Below are 20439 nucleotides of genomic sequence, written 5' to 3' on the forward strand. Positions count from 1 at the left end.
TCGAAGTGGAATATTATATATTCTCGCGGCTTCATTAATATCTGTTCCATCAGAAACACTTTGTACAACAGTACGCAGCATTTCCTCGGTCCATTTACCTCGCGAAGGGCATTTTTTTGTATACACAGTAGGCATTTCTAAAAAATATACAACAGTGGTTAACGGCATCACACCCTGAATGAAATTGGCATCTCTCCCGTTTGTCAGGGAGAGATGCCTAACGATGTAAGAAGAACTGAATGCTTGCAAATGCATGGCTAGCGCAACGAAACATAACCCTACTTATTACTCTATCACCTTGTTATATGCAAATAATATACAACGTATGTTTATGTAGTCAATAAACAAGTTGAACTCATGCACTTGGAAATTTTCGACATGCTAAAAACGTATAATAGTTCATAACTTACCTCTACAGTTGAATTTTTCAGCGGTTATGACATCCGTTTGATCACCGTAAATAGCGCTACAACTTAATTGCACAGTGAAGTCACCTGACCGTTAATATTTGCAGAAAAACGAGTTCGGCATCTCTACCGCAGTGGCATCTATCCCGGAATTACCCTATGAAAAGAGTTTTTCTAACGAACTGCCAAACATTATATTTAACGACAGAATGAAGGGCATGCCGCCTATAATACAAATTAATTAACCGTTCAAATGAGACTCTAATTAACAATTAAGCCTGCTTTTCAATTTCTTTCAGGAGTCTGTACTTAATACTTTCCCGTGGAAGGCCTGATTTTGTAAAAAAAAAAGTATATTCGCATTGGATAATCAATTAGTTACTTAGAATTACGTTCTATTTGTGCTGCTTCCATTCATTCATTCATCGCTTTCTTTATTTCTGTACAGATTCACGTGAGTAAGTTTTATCATTATTCCATACTATATCTATATAAGTAAAATTGAATGTTTGCCGGTCTATGTTTTTTATGCATGCTAAACCGTTCATCCAATTGCGATTAAAGGAAGGAAGCTGGTTTTTGAAATTAATGTTACTGGTTTATCGTTATTAGTACGAAAACCATTTTATAAATCACGATGTGTAACAAAATCGACCCACAAACATGGATTTTTGGAAATAAAATGCCATGTTAAAAAATGTCCATTTTATACACTAATGCTATTAATTAAGCACAACCTCAAAGGACGAAATGTCACCTTAAACTAAAATTAACAACGGACCTGTCAAATTTTCAGTAGCGTTATGGCATATAGGTTTTCTTAATGCAATTGTAATCTACTTACAATTGATTGTTTTCACTAATTTTTGTGGTTTCCTACAGTGCAATCTTAACAAGGCCGCTGTCAAAAAAGGCAATCCCTAGAAGATTGGAAAAATAAAAGACAACTTAGATTTAGATCCAAGTAAATACGATCTACTTTTTGAATCAATGCCATGCCGTTTGGATTATCATGCGCGCCTTTGATTTTTACAAAATTAATGAAACCAATTCTGTCCCTCTTAACCTCTTTGTGCCCAATTTTCTTTTACAATTAGAAAAAAATATTTAGTTGTGTGTAGCACTAATTTATGCGTAACTGAATAATAATTTTTGGTCAATTTTGAAAAAAAGTTTTTTATTTTGAAAATACAGCTTTGTATCAAATATGATATCTTGGGCACTTACTGCAAAAACCAGCCATAAAAAGATTACACTTTATTTACTTCATATATGTATTTGAACAAAGCAATTCTTATCTTTTCGTAAACATAAATGAACATTACATTTAGAGCACTTTATACTCGAGAGTTTTTTGCAACCAGGATATTTGCAGTGAAGTCGTTTGTCTACTACAATGGGCCAATGGCCTGTCTGATCCCTCCGAACATCAAAGGATGGAAGTGGTGCTGTAGGTCCTCTTCTTTTCTTTTGTTCATATTCCCTTCCAACGCTGTCTCTTTCGTTAGAGGGCCTGCCACGTTTTTTGTCTAAAGTAGACTTCCTGTAAAGGCATAAGCTTTTCGCAACAGATGTTTTGAAAGAGAGTTGGTCCTTTATTTCATTCTTTGGGCACCTTGCGATTTTGCAGTCTTTTTTGTACCAATTCCATGCATTTACCGTCATTAGATCAATGAAGTGATAAAAGAATCTCATGTAATATTTCTTAGATCTAACATGTATTCGATAATAAGCTATTTGGCCATCAAGGAGGTCTACTCCACCCATAAACTTATTATATACATCAACAGCATGGGGCTTTTGAATTATTACCCTCTTCTTCTCTTTTTTGTCCCATCTTTCAACTTCACGGACTGGTTCAGCGCTTGAAAAGGTAGTGGCTAAAACAACGCCCTTACTGTCAAACCATTTTATTGTTCGAATATTCACACTTTCGACTGCCGATTCTTTTTCCTCATATGCTCCTCGGGCCTTCTTTTTTAGATCTGCATCACTAGTGAAGGTGCATCCGGGAAACCTTTGTAGTCTGATGGTTCCCATGGCGCCAATTCCCCTTCTGTACAATTCCACTAATAGAAGTGGCGACGAAAACCAGTTATCAAAGTAGAGAAGATAATTTTGATCATTAGGGATAATGTTGGATAATTGTAGGACGATGTTTCCACTTGCTCCAATATCGCGATGAAAAGGTTTAGGAAGGATTTTTCCAGTATAAATTTCAAAATTATAGACGGTCCCATAAACATCACACAGTGCAAAGAGTTTGTATCCCCATTTATGGGGTTTTTTTGGGTTGTAAGTTTTCAAAAATGATTTTCCCTTGAAAGGGATGATCTGCTCATCAACAGAAAACATTTGACCTTGCAAAGGAATGCTCTGACATTTTGAGACAAGGCTGTCTAAAAGAGGACGGATCTTATAAAGCCTGTCAAAGTTATCGACGTGTCTTTCTGGCATTTCGTCATTATTATTGAAATGGAGGTATCTGCTAATCTCCTCGTAACGATTTCTACTCATCACGTCTGCTACTTGTGGTAATCTGAAATCTTCTTTCCAATAGTTTCGGGTTCGATGAAGATCAAAAATTGACATACACATCGTTACACCAATAAATTGTTCCAGATCAGCAACCGTAAGGTTTAGAGCCTTATTTGGATTTTGTTGCACACAATATAAATTTGACTGTTCCACAATGTGTTGCAGCAAGTTGTCGGTAAAGAAAATTTTGAAATAGTCGACAGGTTCCCAAAGGTCTACATCGTCTTCCTCAATACTTTGCCAGGTTGGTGTGGGTTTTGCAGAATTTGCGGTAACTAGCGTCGAAATTTGAGAGGGGCGAGTGTTTTTCTTCTTTGATCCGCAAAGTTGAGATAAGGGAATGTCGCTTGAGCTATCGCTGTCGCCATCTGACATAGGTTCCAGATCTTCAGGATCAGAATCAGACTCGGGTAAATATTCGTCGTCACTGTCAATTGGCGGCGCCACAAATTTATGAAGAATCTTATCTTTCTGAGTTGTCTTTACCTTACGTTGCATCTGAATAGTAAACAAGAACATACACATAAGGACAATAAAATTGGTCAATCTTCTGTGTCTTGTACAAAAAAAATGCAGTTTTTTTGTTAGTGCCCAGAATATCAAATATGATATATTGCTTCTTAGGGTAAATAACTACCTTTATTTCTATACCCTAGTATAACTACTTATTTATTTTGAAACTATGGTAGTTATTCTTTGTAAAAAAAAATATTTACTTGCCTTGAGAAGGGGATGCCAAGAATAATTGCAGATAAATTATGCAATGCACCAAACACGTCACAAGCAATAAGTAACTGTTAAATCCAGCATGCCTACATACATTTCAGAAACTATTACAGATCAAAACCTTGTGTATTAGTATAAACTAAGCTTAGTGTAAATCACCAACAGGTTGCAGCACCTCCTGGAACCATAATTCAAATATGCCGCTTTATTATCTGGTTGGTATCAAATATGATACATTGGGCACAAAGAGGTTTTAAGAAATAAGGGTTATTTCTCAGTTTTATATTAGGATGATTTTTTGCTACTGGGCAAAACATTTGAGGATTGTTTAGATAACATGCGTATTACCGCCAAGTTATTAAAATCGCTTGGGTTTATCATTAATATTGAAAAGAGTTAATAATAATAATAATAATAATAATAATATGATTTATTGCCCAACAGAATAAAATTCCAATTATAGGACAATTAATAATCTAAGAAAGCACAATAACTAAATATACTAATATCTTAACCGCTAACCTAATAAAAACCAAATTAAATGATATTAAACTTAAACAAGATTAAAAATAAAATTAAAAATATTCCATCAATCTTTTAAGATCAGATACTGAGCAAGTGTTAATGTCACACATATTAGCAATTTTGTTAAAGTTGCTTACCATAACAAATATTGGTGATTTACAAAGTAAGTTTGTATTGGCCTTAGCACAATTGAAAGTATATACCTACATTACGAGCCGAAGAACGTGGCACATGGAACCGAATGAGGGAAAGAAGAGATGGACAATCTAGGTTATTGTGTAACAAATTGAAGAGAAAGTTAAGGCTTGACAGAGTTCTGCGAACTTCTAAGGAATGTACCTGAAATCGAGATAACAGTAGTTGATGATCAGTACCAATTGCGGGATAAACTCTGTCCCAAGTAGCAAAAACTTATGTTTTTAGTAGTGTAAACAGTTGTGGAACATTTTCCGAACATATGTAAAATGTTGGTTTTTACATCAAAAGTAATCATTTTTTATTTGTAAACAGCAGTTTTAACAACTGTAAAACAAGTGCAATGTAAGTTTTGCACATGTAAAACATGCTACAAACCCGTGTTGAACATATGAAATTGAGGTGTCTTTTTACAGTGAAACATCAGTTTTACATCTGTGATAAACCTGTAAAACATGTAAAAAACACATGTTAGACATATGAAATATAGATGTTTTTTTATAGTGAAACATTAGATTTGCATCTGTGATATCCTGTAAAACATAAGTAGTAATGATGTACAAACAATTTGATACACATGTAAAACATGTCAAAACACATGTTAGACATATGATATCTTGATGTTTTTTTACAACAAAACATCAGATAAAAAAACATCAAATTTGCATCTGTGATAAACCTGTAAAACAGAAGTTTTAAGGATGTGAAAAATCTATAAGGCATCTTAAATTAAAACCAAATCAATATCTGCTTTTTTAAATATAATTGTTGAATTTAAACAACATTGATATTAAAAGAATACCTAAGTACAGAGTGAGCAACAAAGATTGAAGCGTGCCGCTTCAGCTAAATTGGCAATGTGCCGCTCATAGCATATGCTGATTTGATTTAAAAGCAGCGGCGCAGATTCGAATTTAAATTAAATTAACGGAAAAAACACAAAAACATTTAACAACACAAAAAATTACATACACTGTTCAAAATGATGTCCGTTTGCATGTATACACAAATTCACCCTTCTCTTCATATTGTCAAAAACATTGTTTAACACTACAGGTGTGATTTCATCTGCTGCTTGGCGAATGGCATCTTGAAGTTCTTCGAGATTATGTAAACGTGTCTTGTATACTGAGTTTTTCAAATGACCAAACAGAAAATAATCAAGAGGCGTTAAATCTGGTGACCGTGGAGGCCAAATACCTCTACTAATTATTCGGTCATCAAAAAATTCTTGAAGGTATTGAAGAGTTACTCTTGCGGTATGAGCTGTGGCCCCGTCTTGCTGGAAAAAGCCATGTAGTAGCTCATCGTCATGAAGTTCATTAAGAAACGGTTCCAATATCAGCTGCCGATAGTTTGCTGCATTTATGTTGTTGTTAAAAAAAATTGGACCAATAAGTCGTCGACGAGACATTGCGAACCATACACCTATCTTTAGTGGATGTAACGCAGTTTCAACAAATACGTGAGGATTTTCCGCTGACCAGGTTCGATAATTTTGAGAATTAACATAACCGCTAAGGTGAAACCATGCTTCATCCGTAAAAAATGTAAGGTCGAGCAGATTGTTATCATTTAGATTATTGTTAAACCAGTTGCAATATTCCAAACGACGTTCAAAATCGGCTGGTAAAAGCTGTTGAACAACTGACACTTTGTATGGGTATAAGTGAAGAACCTTTTTGCAGCCCTTCCGACATGAACCATACGAAACACCACTTTGTGCAGACAAACGTCGCATTGATTTATTAGGACTTACATCCATTCTGTGTTGGATGTCGTCCACAACTTCTTCGGTGAGAACTGTTGGTCTACCTGTAGATTTTCCTTTTGAAATGCTTCCTGTTTCACGAAAACGGTGTACGATACGACGAATACGTTGTCGTAGTGTTGCGTCTTCAATGTAAACATCAGGAAACTGTTGTCGAAATTGAACAAAACAATTCTGATAAGAATACGTCCATTCTCCGTTTTCCTGACGTTCTCCAGTACGAAAGTACGCTTCCAATAGAAACTTGTTGTGTATGTCCGTTAAAGCCATCCTTAACGATGACTAAACGACAGCAACTAAAAACCCAAAACAAAACTGCACGACGATTCAGCACAAGATACGAAATACGAATAGACGCACGTCACTGTGACAGCGCATAACGTTATTTCGGAAAGTCATTTTCGTATACAACTCCATACAAAGAAGGTAGTTTTGATATTAATAGGAACAAGCGGTGATGACGCACGCTTCAATCATTGTTGCTCACACTGTATAAAAAATAATACAATATTTAGCCTAATTCTATTGGCTAATACTAAACTAATATAAAATAAACTGTAATTTTAACTGTACACGGTATATTTACACATTCTCCATAGGATCTTCCTTCTCGAAATTTGATCTATTAACAAAAACAAAAAATTAACGTCTATGCTCATTATATCCACGTTGTCTTTGTATTGAAGTGATACTTAATGATGAGTGGAGAAATGTGTGTAGGTACTGTACATGCATTAAAAAAAGTAGGTACTAATATACCTATTAATGTACCTACGTAATAGAAAGAAACTTGTCAATTATTATAGATTTCTATACTTTTTACTATTCTATTTCTTTTTATTTGCACCAGTTAAATCAATTTGCTTGTGACTGTTGCGACTATACCTACTGACAATCAATAAGTTTTTGATAGGATACATACAATAATTATTGACAGGTTTCGTACTGCACTGTACCACTACTGCTAGCAATAGTAAGTTTTCATATTTGAAGAAAAATACTCACTCTTCTGTAGGTGGAATAGGACTTCGAGAGTGTGCAATGTAATTGGACACACTAGCTTCCACTCTCTGCACATTGGAAATTTTCCAAATTTTTTTTAAAACTCCTATAAAAATCAACAAATTACATGACGAAATTTATGAAAGTAATCATTACCCAGCATTAATTGGTAGAGTTTTAACTCCACAAACGCCTTCTTTTCTAGTCTGTCCTTTCGTTTCTGGCTTTTCCATGAAAACTTTTGGAGTAGCGCCGGAGCCATCGTTAAACGAACAAAACTACGAGCCGTCTTGTTTTCTGATGACTTCTCTAACTGCGTCTCCAAAGCAGTAATCTATAAGAAATGTCAAAATTAAATTATATTTTATGAAAATCAAAATACTAACCACTGCATTACAAAACACATGATCGGAAGATAATTTTTCTTCAAAGACATTTAGGTCTGCCATGGTTTGAATTGGAAAGTACTGTAAAGTGTCCTCGTTATTAGTATTATCGTCTAATTCATTGTCTTCCCTGTCCACCGCTTGTGTCTTATTTGCCGATAGCTGGTTTTGAACTTCATATAAACTTGTTATTTCGGACTAGTCTCCGGTTCTGATGTGCTATAATTGTCGTCACGCATTCTTTTTGCCTTCCTTTGCCCTCTACCTCGGGCTTCATTTTCTGTGTAAGTGTGTGTCCATCATTGGACCAACAAACCAGTTTCATTATGACAAAATTCGTATTATTAAGATCCAATGTAGCTTTTCATTATATTCTAAAGTGTGAATGAGATAAAATAAAGAAGCCGTTACAATTCATAATTTGAAAAAATGACTTACCATAATCACTTTTTATTATTTCAATGTTGTCTATTACGTCCCAGTCAGCTTCTGGTTCAGAACTCTGCTTTACTAGCCGATTTATTGTACCCATTGGTTTTGCAGTTGGACAGAAGGCCGATGTTCCATATCGTAACCATTTATTTGGAATTACATCATATTCGTCCATTTTTTAAATTAATGTCCATAATTTTGTATACTTTAAAAAAAACAGAATATACACAGTTGGAAAAATAGCCTACAATGTTTTAATAAGAGGACAAAACAAGGTTCTTCTAAAGATAATAAAGCACAGTGCTTTAAGTAGGTACCAGATACAAACGCTCTTAAAATTTAGAAGTAAAACATTAGTTAGATGATGAGTGTAATAATGGGAAGACCACAAATCCATTTTTATAAGTCAATCGAACATATTTAAACAATATATCTGAACTTGTCCAAGATTTTCCAAGTTTCCTCATTTTTTAACTTTGTGAACACCTATTGAGTTGAGGAGCTTGAAAAATTATTCAGAGAAAAGAAAGGGCCAGTTTCTTCAAATTTTCTACCAATTACAACTTGGGTTTTTGTTTCCGGTAAGTAGGTATGCAAAATTTTCAATTAAAACAATGTCCCCATTTTTCATACCACAACAGTTATCTGCTTGGGAATCAATTGCTAGAGTAAAATTTGGAAAAACTGCTTTTCTGTATTGAGGAGAAAATCATTGTGCAGGGAGTGGTCCATCAGTATGAATCCTGGTATGAATTGATCCAAATTTAACTTCACATGTTGGTTGGACAAAATATTTTTCATTAAATTTGGAAGATGTGAATAATTCAACTATTCTACGACTAATTTGTTCCAGTGGTTTGGATTTTCCCCGTACTAATTTTTTTATTGTGTATAAATAATTTTCGAAGGAATACGCAGATATGTCACAACATGAAAAATTTGGTATCAATTTTATAAAATGGTCACAATCGTCCACAATATGAATTAAATTGTGAAAATTATGGGAAATATAACGTTCATGATATATATTTGCAACCTGATATACAAAGTGTCTCAATAAATGGCGGGAGTAATTACGATTATTAGCTTCTTTGCATAGAAGTGGATTAGATAATATAGTTATGGCAACATGAAACATTAAGAAGCTCTGATAACTACTTTCCTGCAAAAAATCTTTTAAAACAACTGGACCAAAATATAAGAGAAAAGAGAAAAGAAAAGTTCAGTAGCTTTCCAACGCAATAAATCCTTTAGCTCTCTTGGGCGACGAGCGAATTTTAAAGGAATGCATGATCGTAACATTAGTAATTTTTCTGATATTCCCTTACGTTGTGCAATTGACAATTGGTGTGGAATTCCTCCACTATTCCACAGTAATAAAAGTGCTCTCATAATTCCTAAATGTAACAAATGCATAGGGTCTAAAATAAAGTCAGATACAAAGTTTAATTCTGAAATTGAAATCAAAGGAGTATCTCGATTTGGTGGACGATAGTAGGAATCTCTTCTTTCGCGAAAATCTTCACTAGTCCTTAATACACAATCTAAATCCAATAAATTTATAAATAATAAATATATAAAATTATAAATCTAAATAACCAACGAGGCAAAGAAAAATAAAATGTGACATCGAATACCAGCCTACAAATTTTACGTTGCAATTAATGCTCGTAGTAAATAAACAATAAACATAAATATATGGATTCTACTTACATAGCGTTGCCATCCGTCCTCTTTTCCCCGGACACTGTCCTCTTTTTTTGCGCGTCCGGGGTATGTCCGGGGAACATTTTTGATTTGTCCGGGATTTAACAAACAGAAAACTTTTGATCAAAATATTGATAAATCAAACCATCAATGACGTCAACATGATCAGTTTACGGTCTATATATAGAGTAACGCCGTAACCTCTCATTTTTTTCGTGATTAGCGCGTACGCGGTGCGGCGCGCGCGCGAATCGTGATTCGTGATTCATGCTGTAATTTTGCTGTAGCGGCTTCGTCTCTGTTTTGTTGTCCGTTTCGTGGTTTCGGATAACGTGCACGTGCAGCAGGATTCAGAACATTCCACAAAAATTACAAAGGTAAGATGCTAACATTATTATTATATCGTCTCCTACCTAAGCTAATTCATATCGTTCATAAACCTAACGATAGTCCATCAGTCTATAATAGTAGTTTTGTATTACCTAATTTCTATGTTTTTTCACTATTTCAGAATAGTAAAAATGCCCAAAAGGAAATGTATTTTTAATGACGAGCTGCAAAGGAAATATCCGTTTTTAAGAAGTGGCAAATACAGTTGGGAAGTTGTTTGCACGCTTTGTTCTTCTACAATTTCGATTGCAAACAAAGGTTCACATGATATTCAAGAACATTTAGACACCAACAAACATAAAAAATGGGACCAAAATCAAGCAAGTACTTCAAAAATTGACACATTTTTTAAAAAATGTGGTGACGACTATAAAGTCCGCGCTGCTGAAGGAACTATGGCGTATCATACCATAAACCATCATTTTTCATTTTTGTCTCTGGACTGCACCATGGACTTAAATAAATTAATATTTAGTGATTCCAGTATTGCAAAAGACGCAACGTGCAATAGAACAAAAGCCACCGCAATTGTTAAAAACGTTCTCTCTCCGTTATCCACACTACAAATAATGAAGGACCTTGAAAATATTGCATTTATAAGTATTTCTTGTGATACTAGCAATTACGGCGCTACAAAATTGCTGCCAATTCTTATTCAATACTTTGACGAATCCAATGGCGGTATTAAAACCAAAATTTTAGAAATTGTATCTATACCTAATGAAACTTCAGATTCGATTAGTGATCTTATTGTATCAAAACTCGACCATCATAATTTAACATTAAAGTGTGTCGCTTTTAGTGGCGATAACTGCAATACCAACTTTGGAGGTAAAGACAGACTACACTGATAAAACAGATTTGGAAATTTACAATAAAATTACTGCTTTTCGGTGACCAAGAAAATTGATGTAAAATCGCAAGCATTCAGTAAACGAGTACATTTACAATTTATATGTAACTACGGATTTACAATTTCTTTGTAAAAAAGCCATTATTTTGTAACAAAATTTCACAATATATTTGTGATTTTAAAATTTAAAATACATATGTTACATTGAAAATTTACTTTTTTTTGTAAAATTTCATGTTATTCTATTATAGTATATTTACCAAGTTTTGGCATTTTACATAGCGATGCACGTTTTTTACATTGTAACTGTACCATTACATTTTTGTAAATTTCTACGGGGTAAGTAAAAGTAAAACCACTATCTAACATAATAGAAACTTGTATTATATGTTGCAACGTAACGCATAATTCAAAAATACAAAAAATCCAATAAACAAAACTACTATTCAGTACACAGTTCGAAAAAATAATACTATTTCAGTAAATAGTGAAGATTATATATATTATTAAATAAAGATATGTCATTCTAAATGTCTCTTAATTTATTTAGAAGCGCAAAAACTTTGCGCTTAGACGAGTTACTTTTTTTTGATTTAGTACCATCGTCAGGGTGGATTTTTAAAAAGTATCGTTGAATCGTTTCCATGACGCAGGAAATTTCCTTTGGATACTGTAAATTTAGTAGAAAATACAGCCCAACTAGACTTTGCACTGCCTCCTCAATCGATTCAACTTCAATTGCCTGCTCCTTTTCCAAAACAATGAACAGCTTTCTTTGAACTCCCGAATCTGTATTTAAAAATTATTGTGTTAGAAGCTTTAAATAGTACATATGACTAATTTATTTGAGGTCCTTTAAACGTTGTATATTATACAAGATATTCAAAACTGATTTAGCGCAGTTCGATTTTTAAAACTTTTATTTATAAATGCAGCAGAAATGAGTATTGCTACCTTGTATAAATTGGAAACATACAAGTAAATAAAGAATGATATGTGGCATTTTTCAGAAAAAAAAACATAAAAGATTGTATCTTTTTAAACACAAACATTGTCAGTAGATACTGTACACCCTACCACGTGTCATTCTATATTTTGGACATCCATAATACCAAATTAAGAATTTTGAAAACTCTTACCTACATCCACAATACACGGCGAAAGAAATGATATATCATGATCCAGATCTGGGTCTTTCTATAACAAAAATAATTCATGGTACCTTTTATGTTCATACTCGAATACTACACCTACCTCAACTTTTAGGTAAATTTTTTCAAGATCTTCCTTATATAAGTTGCACAAAATTTCCAACGTATCTAATACTTTGTTGTTATTTTTGGGAATTTTGAAATTTCTTTGAGAAGCATATTTTGAAATATTTTCAAACTTTTCTGCCATAACATCAGATAACGTCTTTAGGTTTGCCTTGGTTAAATTATGAAAATGCCAATAAATTGCTGGAATTTGGAACAAAATAGGCCATTCTTCTTTTATTTTATGCACGGTGGGAGGATCTTCACTGTTGATAAAGTTTCTTTGGTCTGTATAAGTTCTGTTCATTAATTCATAAAATTCGTCATTATATTGCTGTTTTTTTCCTAATTCTAACAATTTAGATTTATAGTCCTCATCGTGTTGATCGTCATTTATTACATCTGGAGGGTTCCAGTTGGAACAACCCGCAGTGGAATTTTTAATTTTCTTAGATTTTGAAGATATTTGGTTAGAAGACAATCGCTTGTGTGGCCTATTTAAGTAATGGATTCTTTCATGGAGTTTTGTAAAAATGCTGCTACATCCATCTCCTAATGTTACCCCATCGTCATCGACATCTTTAAATACATTTGGGTATTTTGTTATTATTTTATTGGCCACAATTCTAATGGATTTGCTTGATGGTAGAGACTTTATAGCCATCATTTCGTTTGCAACCATATGCACAATCTCTGTTATTATTCGTTTATCACGCACTCCCTTCTCGCATACATTAATTACATTAACAGATAACTTATTCCATGGAATTTCGAAGCTAGTCCACATATATTCCATATTGTTGTCTACATGAAGTATACGTGCATTTACAATGTTGATGTTTTCTTTTTCGTCATAATTGCCATCTGCACCTGCAGTAACGGAATCTATCAGAGAAACCGTACTGGCCAGAGACACAGTACTGGCTAGTGATGTAGCTCCAGAAATGCAATCCGTATCGGTCCACTCTTCACCCGTTTGCAATAGAATTAGAATTTGTTCTTTTACCAACATAAGGATGTCATCTTCGTCCACTATGGTTCCGTCACTCTCCAATACTAGCTTCACTCCATCTATTTCAAGTTTTTGGGAAGCTGAAACAATTATGCCATTACAAACAACGCGGGACAGTAACGACCATACTAACCTTTTAACACCAGTTCAACATAAACGTTTTCCTCTGGAACACAAACCAAAACTTTTCGAGTACGTGTCCTATTCCATACTTTGAATAGATGCATCTAAACAGTATGTTAAATATTATTAGAAACTGCTGTACGTATGTGAAATATTGATTAACATTTTTAGGTAAAGTAATATCTTTTAATTGAATAGGTGCATTATTTTTAACAGTGAAGAATGATTTTTTGATAAGTAACAGTACCTACTAATTAATTGATTGCAAATATGTAATATAGTAAGTCACAAAGTTAGGAGAAACAATAAAGGCGAAACTTTCCGCTGCATATAACGGAACTGATTTTGCCTCTTCTTTCATTTTTTTTTTCATTTCGTCAGTATGATATACCGCAATTATTTACGCTTTCAAAAATTAATAGCAAAAAGTAATGCAAAATTTTAGAAATCTGGAATTTAATACATCAACACCATACTCTTATCTTTCCAATATAAAAACCCTCAACTCAATATCTCGCTGAAAAGTGACAAAAATGTGAAATAAAATGAGATAAATTAAATCAGTGCCGTTACACAGCGGAAAGCCTCGCCTTAATGCAAAAAAATTGATTGCAGTATGTATAACGTAAAAAAATTGATACTTTTGGTTAAAATCGAAAAATTAACATTTAAAATACTTTAAACTTCTTTGTAAAATGTAATCTTTATACTACATACGGAGTTGACTTAAAACTATAAAGAATAGTTTTTGTCGTACTTAAATACTGTAAAAGTGGTTCATGACATAATAAACTGTTAAATTTAACGAAAATGTTAATTTCGGTTTCATCGGCAAATTGGTAAAACAAATCATTGTAATAATTACAAAATATTTTTGTCTTTTGACCTACAAAATAAATATCGTCATATTCTTTGGTTATTAAAATGAACTGGATTTTACACAATAGAAAGTATCCAAATGCGTCTATATCATAGCAAACTACTTGACCGGTTTTGTAAATGGTACCTCTAAAAGTAACATAGTTTGATATGAGAATGTCAATATTTCCAATGTTAGTTGTAATTAGATTCTTCATTTCATACGATACTTCACACTCGCCTAGTATATGAGCATCATCTGACAATACACTGTCATTAAATAACAAATTTTGGGTTGCATTCAGTGCTTGAAACAACTGATGCTTATTTGATAGTGAAAATAATATGTTCTTATAATTCTTACTATGTCGTATGGCATTTTTAAAGTACTGGTGTTTTGCCTCAAATCTTAAGGTCCATAAGTGCCTTAGTGGTCCAAATTGTCGTGTTAAATAAGGATAGTGAGACATAAAGTGATGTTTTGGTTTTAATGAAACGTTGGGAAACAAAGTTTGGCGATCTTCCAAATACTCAGTAATTAAAGTTTTTAACAGAGCTACTTGATTAAGAGAAATTTTAAAACTTAACAGCAGCAAACAAATTCTTCGTAAACATAATATTAATTTCCATATTGCAGAGACATGGAGGTTATCATCGTCATGAAATACAAAAGGGAATAACAACAAAAGCATCATATTTTGTGATGCATTACCAGGAAGTTTGTCACCTTTGCTCAATAAAGGAAAAGTGTATTTTTTCTCAAACAGAAAATGCAGTTTGCTCACTTTAATGTTAAGTTCATCGTAAGAAAACAATTTGTTAGAAACACATTGGTTAATTGCCAACATCAAATCCCTTTGTACTACACCTTCAAACATGTCATGAGCAATGCAAGGCGGTAGTCCAGGATTACACACGTGATAATAATTTAAGTCGTTTAACACAGAATTGTGTTTAATTCCTTTAGAAGGCTCTGCTTCAAAATTTGCCATGTTAACATCGAATTCGTACAATGACTTTGTTCGGTAAACTATAGGTTTATTAGAATGAGCATAGCTAAAATCGCAGTATCGACAGAAATAACCCGATGTGCTAAAATTTTCGACAAACCCACCAACTTGATGACTGCCTAAGTTGTCTCCGATCACTGATAATAAGGAACCTTTTATATTAATTCGTTTATTGTCAACTTCTACTTCGACGCCTGTAACTTCTATAAACTTCAAATCTTCCAATAATACAGTTAGCACTTTATGAAAACCTAACATTTTAATAGTTTTTTCGTACACCAGTCCAATTAATTGAATATGACCCACTTTTGACCAATGCCTACTGGGTATATTATTAACTGTAAAGTATATTCCAACTACTTTATGCTTTTTTCTGGATGAACCTAAAGGGTTACAAATTTCGAAAGCGTCTTGGTAAAGAATTAATTGCAAGGCATGGGGATTATTCTCGTAAAATAAGTTATTCTTAAAAGAAATACCATCACATATATTTGAGAAATCCTCAACATTGCTTTCTGGTGAAAAATATGCTTTACAAAAATTTTTTGTTTTAAACAACATTTCTATCGTTTTTATAATCGGGACGTAATAAAACTTAGAACCACCTTCTAAATTAATACACTTTGGCGAAATGTAATTAAAATAGTTTTGATAGTATTTATTTCTTATGAATTTAGATCTTAGTTCACCATGTACGGCGTTATGAACTTTGTCAAACAAATTGTTTTCTAGAATGGCTTTATCGATTACAACATTGTTAGTTTTTAACTTTTCAATTATGTAATCATTATTTAATTTATTGAGGTCAGTTATACCATCGATAACTATTTGCATTGATTTATTTGTCATAAAGTATTTTGATTCCATTGTCAGATATAATGAACTGATTAACTTGAGGCTTAGCTCTTCATAATTATTGTTAGGTTGACCTTCACCTACTACGACAGGATTATAATCTTCATCTGAATCCAAATTGTTAATTACTTCGACGTCCCCGACGTCATTTATATCACAAAGCGTGTCTTTGTTTCTTACAAAAGAACCTTTCAAACTTTTAAAATGAATTCTACGCATATGTTGTGACAAATTATTCACCTTTGTAAACACTGTCTCAGTTTTACAGGAATCAAACAAAGGGCATTTCAAAGGAATGCTATTTTTAATGTGACTATATGCATGCTTACACAATTCATTTGTATTAGTGGTTTTAAATACACACACAGTGCATGAAACAGAAGCAAGCATCATCGTCGAATTATAATTAAATTTATGATTTTGGAGGATATGTTTTTGAAAGTGTCTGTAATTTGAGAAGTTTAAATTGCAGTTGTTTTTCAAGCATTTGAATGTTGCACCATGTGTGTTTCGATGATAGCTTAAGTGAACATTATATTTGCTCAATGTTTTTAAATTGAAACCACAAATGGTGCACTTAAATATCATTGTAACTTATACCTAGCTTATAACTACAATGGGTTAAATATAGGTATACTTTCCTTTTTATGTTTACACACCAACTCCAACACGAGCACCAGCACCACTAACGCACAGATAGAAGTAAAACGGTAATGGCGAACGCGCACAAGCACAAATTACTTACTCAATGCATAAAAATCCCGTGTCGACTATAAATTATTCTATTGGTTAAAATTTACATGATATTTGTAAAATTACTATTTCATTGAAATTTTCCCACTTTCTCTTTGAAAATTACAACCTATTTGAGTATACTATGTGTTTTTTTGAAATTTTACAATCCATCTTTGTAAATGTTTTACAGAATTGAAAAATAACAAATTAAATTTACAACCATTTTGCTATTCCTACAATCCGAATCAGAAAAATGCAAGAAATGTGTAAATTTCCCAGTATTATTGTCGTTATAAAATTTACAATCAATATTAAGGTAAATTACGTTAATTTCATTGTAATCTCTAAGTAAATTTACAGCAATTTTTTTCAGTGTTAGGTAAAAATAACGTTTACGCAAAATTAAAACACAAGCTTCAAAGAGACATTGTTGGGATTGGGTGTCCAGCCCATATTATAAATAATGCTGTCCATAAAGGTTGCGATATTTTTTCTGTTGACATAGAATCTATTGTTATGAAAATTCATAATCATTTTTCTGTGTTTACGGTAAGAACGGAAGCTCTAAAAGATTTTTGCGAACAAAGTGAAGTTGAATATTCTAAACTCTTATATCATTCAAAAACAAGGTGGTTAAGCTTGTATCCTGCTATTGAACGAATATTAAAATTGTATGAACCTTTAAAACATTATTTTTTAAATTTAGATAACCCACCTTTCATTTTAAAACAATTTTTTGAAAATAAACTTGGCGAAGCCTTTTTGTTTGGTATTCATTCAACAATGAACATCATGCATTCAAAAATTCAATACCTAGAGAAGTCTAACAATTCCATTATAGAAGCAAAAAAAGTTTTAAGGGAGATTTCATTTAACCTGGAGCAACGAATTAATCAAAATTTTATGCCTTTAAAAATAAAAGAAATTTTGTCTAAAATTGAGAATGATAGTGAGGTGACAAACTTTAAAGAAGAAATAATCAATTATTATAAAACTATGAAAAATTATTTAGAATCGTGGATCGAACCTCTGAAAGATCTAGATATATTTGAGTGGATGGATATTGCTAATATTAAAACAGTCGAGTATTCAAATCTTGAACCAACTCTTTTATTTTTAAATGCTCACAATGTAAATTTTGACGAAGAAAAGTTATTTAATGAAGTACTCTGTTTGCAAAAATTTATAAATGACTTGCCAACTGAAAACCAAGTTACAGACAATTGCAATATTTTTTGGAGCAATTTTTTCTTGTCTGAATTAGGAACAAACTGCCATGAACTTAAAAGGATAGCTTCATTTTTCTTTTGTCTACCAGCTCACAACGCCAACGTGGAGCGAGTATTTTCGCTCATTAAGTCTCAGTGGAGCGCTGAACGAAATAAACTTTTACCTGAAACTATAGCAGATATTTTAAAAACCAAATATAATTTTGACATGACATGTCAACAATTTTATGATTACCTTTTAAAAGGAGACAAAAATGTCCTTAAAAACATAGGCAGTTCACTTAAATATAATGTTGAATTAAATAAGTAATTTACAATTATTTTTATATTCTTTGTATGTTATTTTTATTTAGATAGGTTGGCATATCTATTTATCATATATGTTTAATAAAAAAACGTCATAAGACAAAAATTTGACTTTTTTTTTGCCTGTCCGGGGTATATAGTAAAATGTCCGGGTTTTTACATTTTGAAATTCTAGTTTCTAAAATTATACGATGGTACCTAGCTGCGAGCAAGCCGCGTGCGCTTAGCTTGTTTCTGTATGTCGTTGGCGGGTCATAAAATTCGTTGTATGTAGATTAGAGCCGTTTCTTTTTAGTAGTCGGTGTCATCTCCTCCATAAGGCAAGGCGCACACTTGCGATTTTCTGTAGCGCGATTAAAATCGCGGTCGCAAGTGCATACAACTTTTTGTCTGTACACGCAATACGATTTTTTAACGACAGTCGCAATATGGAATTGGAAGAAATGGGTGCTATAATTGCGCTTGTCCTTCGGTTTCGAAATAAAAACAAGAAGCGGTACTGGGTAAATAGTGCACTGCTATTTTCGTTTAAAAATGAGAATTTTATTTTTGCGACTAAACGATCGCGCGACAGAAAATCGCAAGTGCGGCCTAGTCGCCTAGTTAACACGAAATCGATTAGAGAATATAATTTATCAGAGCGAAAGCGACTATATAGGTTTTATTTTAAGGTGCGTATTCACTTGCAACAAAATGCCTCCAACGAACCGAACGTGCCGCGCGCGCTGTAGCAAATTTGTCCAGTTACGTTACGTGCGTTTTGTTGCAAGTGAACTTAGAAAAGCACATCTGATTTGTTCCCCGGCACCGTCTTCGAGCCGTTTTAATTGTCAGACTTTAATTTCTATCCGAATTTATCCATAAATACTTTTCTAAACATAATCGTAAAGTCCTTATATTTCGACAGTATCCTTTCTGAAAATAAAAACAAAAAAACACTTGTTAGTGTTCGGTACAATCAGAGGTACACTCAAGCGAGCAATCAAGGTTGGATGAAACCGAGGATAAAACTGAAAATATTTTGAATGAATATAGGAAATCTATTCCCATTAGTGTCCATATAATAATAGACTCGTCGTTCTCGATTTAATACATATATACATATACACATCGGAGCATATATCATTATTATGTAACGAACTCGAAGTCTACGCTAGTCAATGTACTCATTGCTGAAGAATCCCACATTAGCCAAGTTTCATGCAAATAAATGATAAAAAACGAAAAAAAAGTGTTTAAACTAATTTTGTTCATTGACACGTACTTTTTGGAACCGAACCAAACTTGCCAGCTTTGCACTTAAGACAAAAATACATTACAAAATTACGCTATACTGCTAAAACAAAATTTCTCGAATAAATTCAAATCATACGAAACTTGTATTTCTTTTGACCCTCACTTTAACAGTTTAAATATACATATTTCCAAAATCGCATCAAATTTATTGCGTAAATAGGTATCATATTTTGAATTAAAAATGCGTTAGTAGGTGGCCGAATGATCCATTCAAATTACGAAAATTCATTATGTAACCCAATTATTCAGAAAATTAACACATTTTGCAACTTCCCAAGTGTATGCAAGGTTACGACTATACCGACGTCCTTTAGTACCCATTTGGCCTTCGTAAGCTGTTCTAATCAGTGATTTTTAAATATTTTATTTAAACCGCGACTATGAGTATACGTTTTATAAATAGGACTGTAAGGAGTGTGTCCATTACGAAGATAACAGATGTGTAAAAAAGCAGGTCCTGAAATTTGGATCGTTTAGTCCATAAGAGCAATATAAATGTTTACCATTAAACGCAATGGAGCAAGAGGTATTCTTTCGTACACATACATGTGGCTTCTTAGTAGTCTATAATCTGTTCACCCAACAGATGCAGTTAAGCCACTCCCAATAAATTTTGGCCAATGTTAATAACCGAGGTAATAACAGACACGTTTCACAGTCACAAAATTGTAAAAACCGGGAAATTTAAAATCGCATTGTCGGACTAAGTTATAAAGTGTTTTGTTTTGAATATTGACCTTTAAACACATACAGCAGTGCCTCGAGCAGTGCATAGTTTCAAATTGTTTATTAAGTTCAAAAAGATTAGTTTGTTCGTATAAGTGAAA

General features: G+C 33.0%; 2 protein-coding genes across 3 annotated transcripts; both read right to left on the bottom strand.

Annotated features, from left to right (window-relative positions):
* Window positions 1–6718: 6718 nt before the first annotated feature.
* On the bottom strand, window positions 6719–8125 carry LOC116162732. Its single transcript, XM_031476421.1, has 5 exons — window positions 7989–8125; window positions 7551–7924; window positions 7321–7498; window positions 7168–7270; window positions 6719–6784 (listed from the first exon to the last, which is right to left on the bottom strand). Exons 2-5 carry the CDS (start codon window positions 7611–7613, stop codon window positions 6745–6747), a joined length of 384 nt encoding a protein of 127 aa, XP_031332281.1. The 5' UTR covers window positions 7614–7924; window positions 7989–8125; the 3' UTR covers window positions 6719–6744.
* Window positions 8126–11256: 3131 nt separating this feature from the next.
* LOC116163804 lies at window positions 11257–16955 on the bottom strand. 2 transcript variants are annotated; one of them, XM_031477932.1, is made up of 4 exons: window positions 13334–16929; window positions 12187–13280; window positions 12072–12129; window positions 11257–11721 (listed from the first exon to the last, which is right to left on the bottom strand). In XM_031477932.1, the coding sequence occupies exons 1-4, from the start codon at window positions 13425–13427 to the stop codon at window positions 11459–11461; spliced, it is 1509 nt and encodes a 502-aa protein (XP_031333792.1). In that variant the 5' UTR covers window positions 13428–16929; the 3' UTR covers window positions 11257–11458. The 2 variants fall into 2 exon arrangements, 1 of the variants encoding a protein (XP_031333792.1); XR_004143809.1 differs by lacking the exons at window positions 11257–11721; window positions 12072–12129 and having other exon boundaries at window positions 12199–13280; window positions 13334–16955.
* Window positions 16956–20439: the final 3484 nt, after the last annotated feature.

This window comes from Photinus pyralis, unplaced genomic scaffold (genome assembly GCF_008802855.1).
Source record: "Photinus pyralis isolate 1611_PpyrPB1 unplaced genomic scaffold, Ppyr1.3 Ppyr1.4_LG2, whole genome shotgun sequence".
In the NCBI taxonomy this organism is placed as follows: Eukaryota; Metazoa; Arthropoda; class Insecta; order Coleoptera; family Lampyridae; genus Photinus; species Photinus pyralis.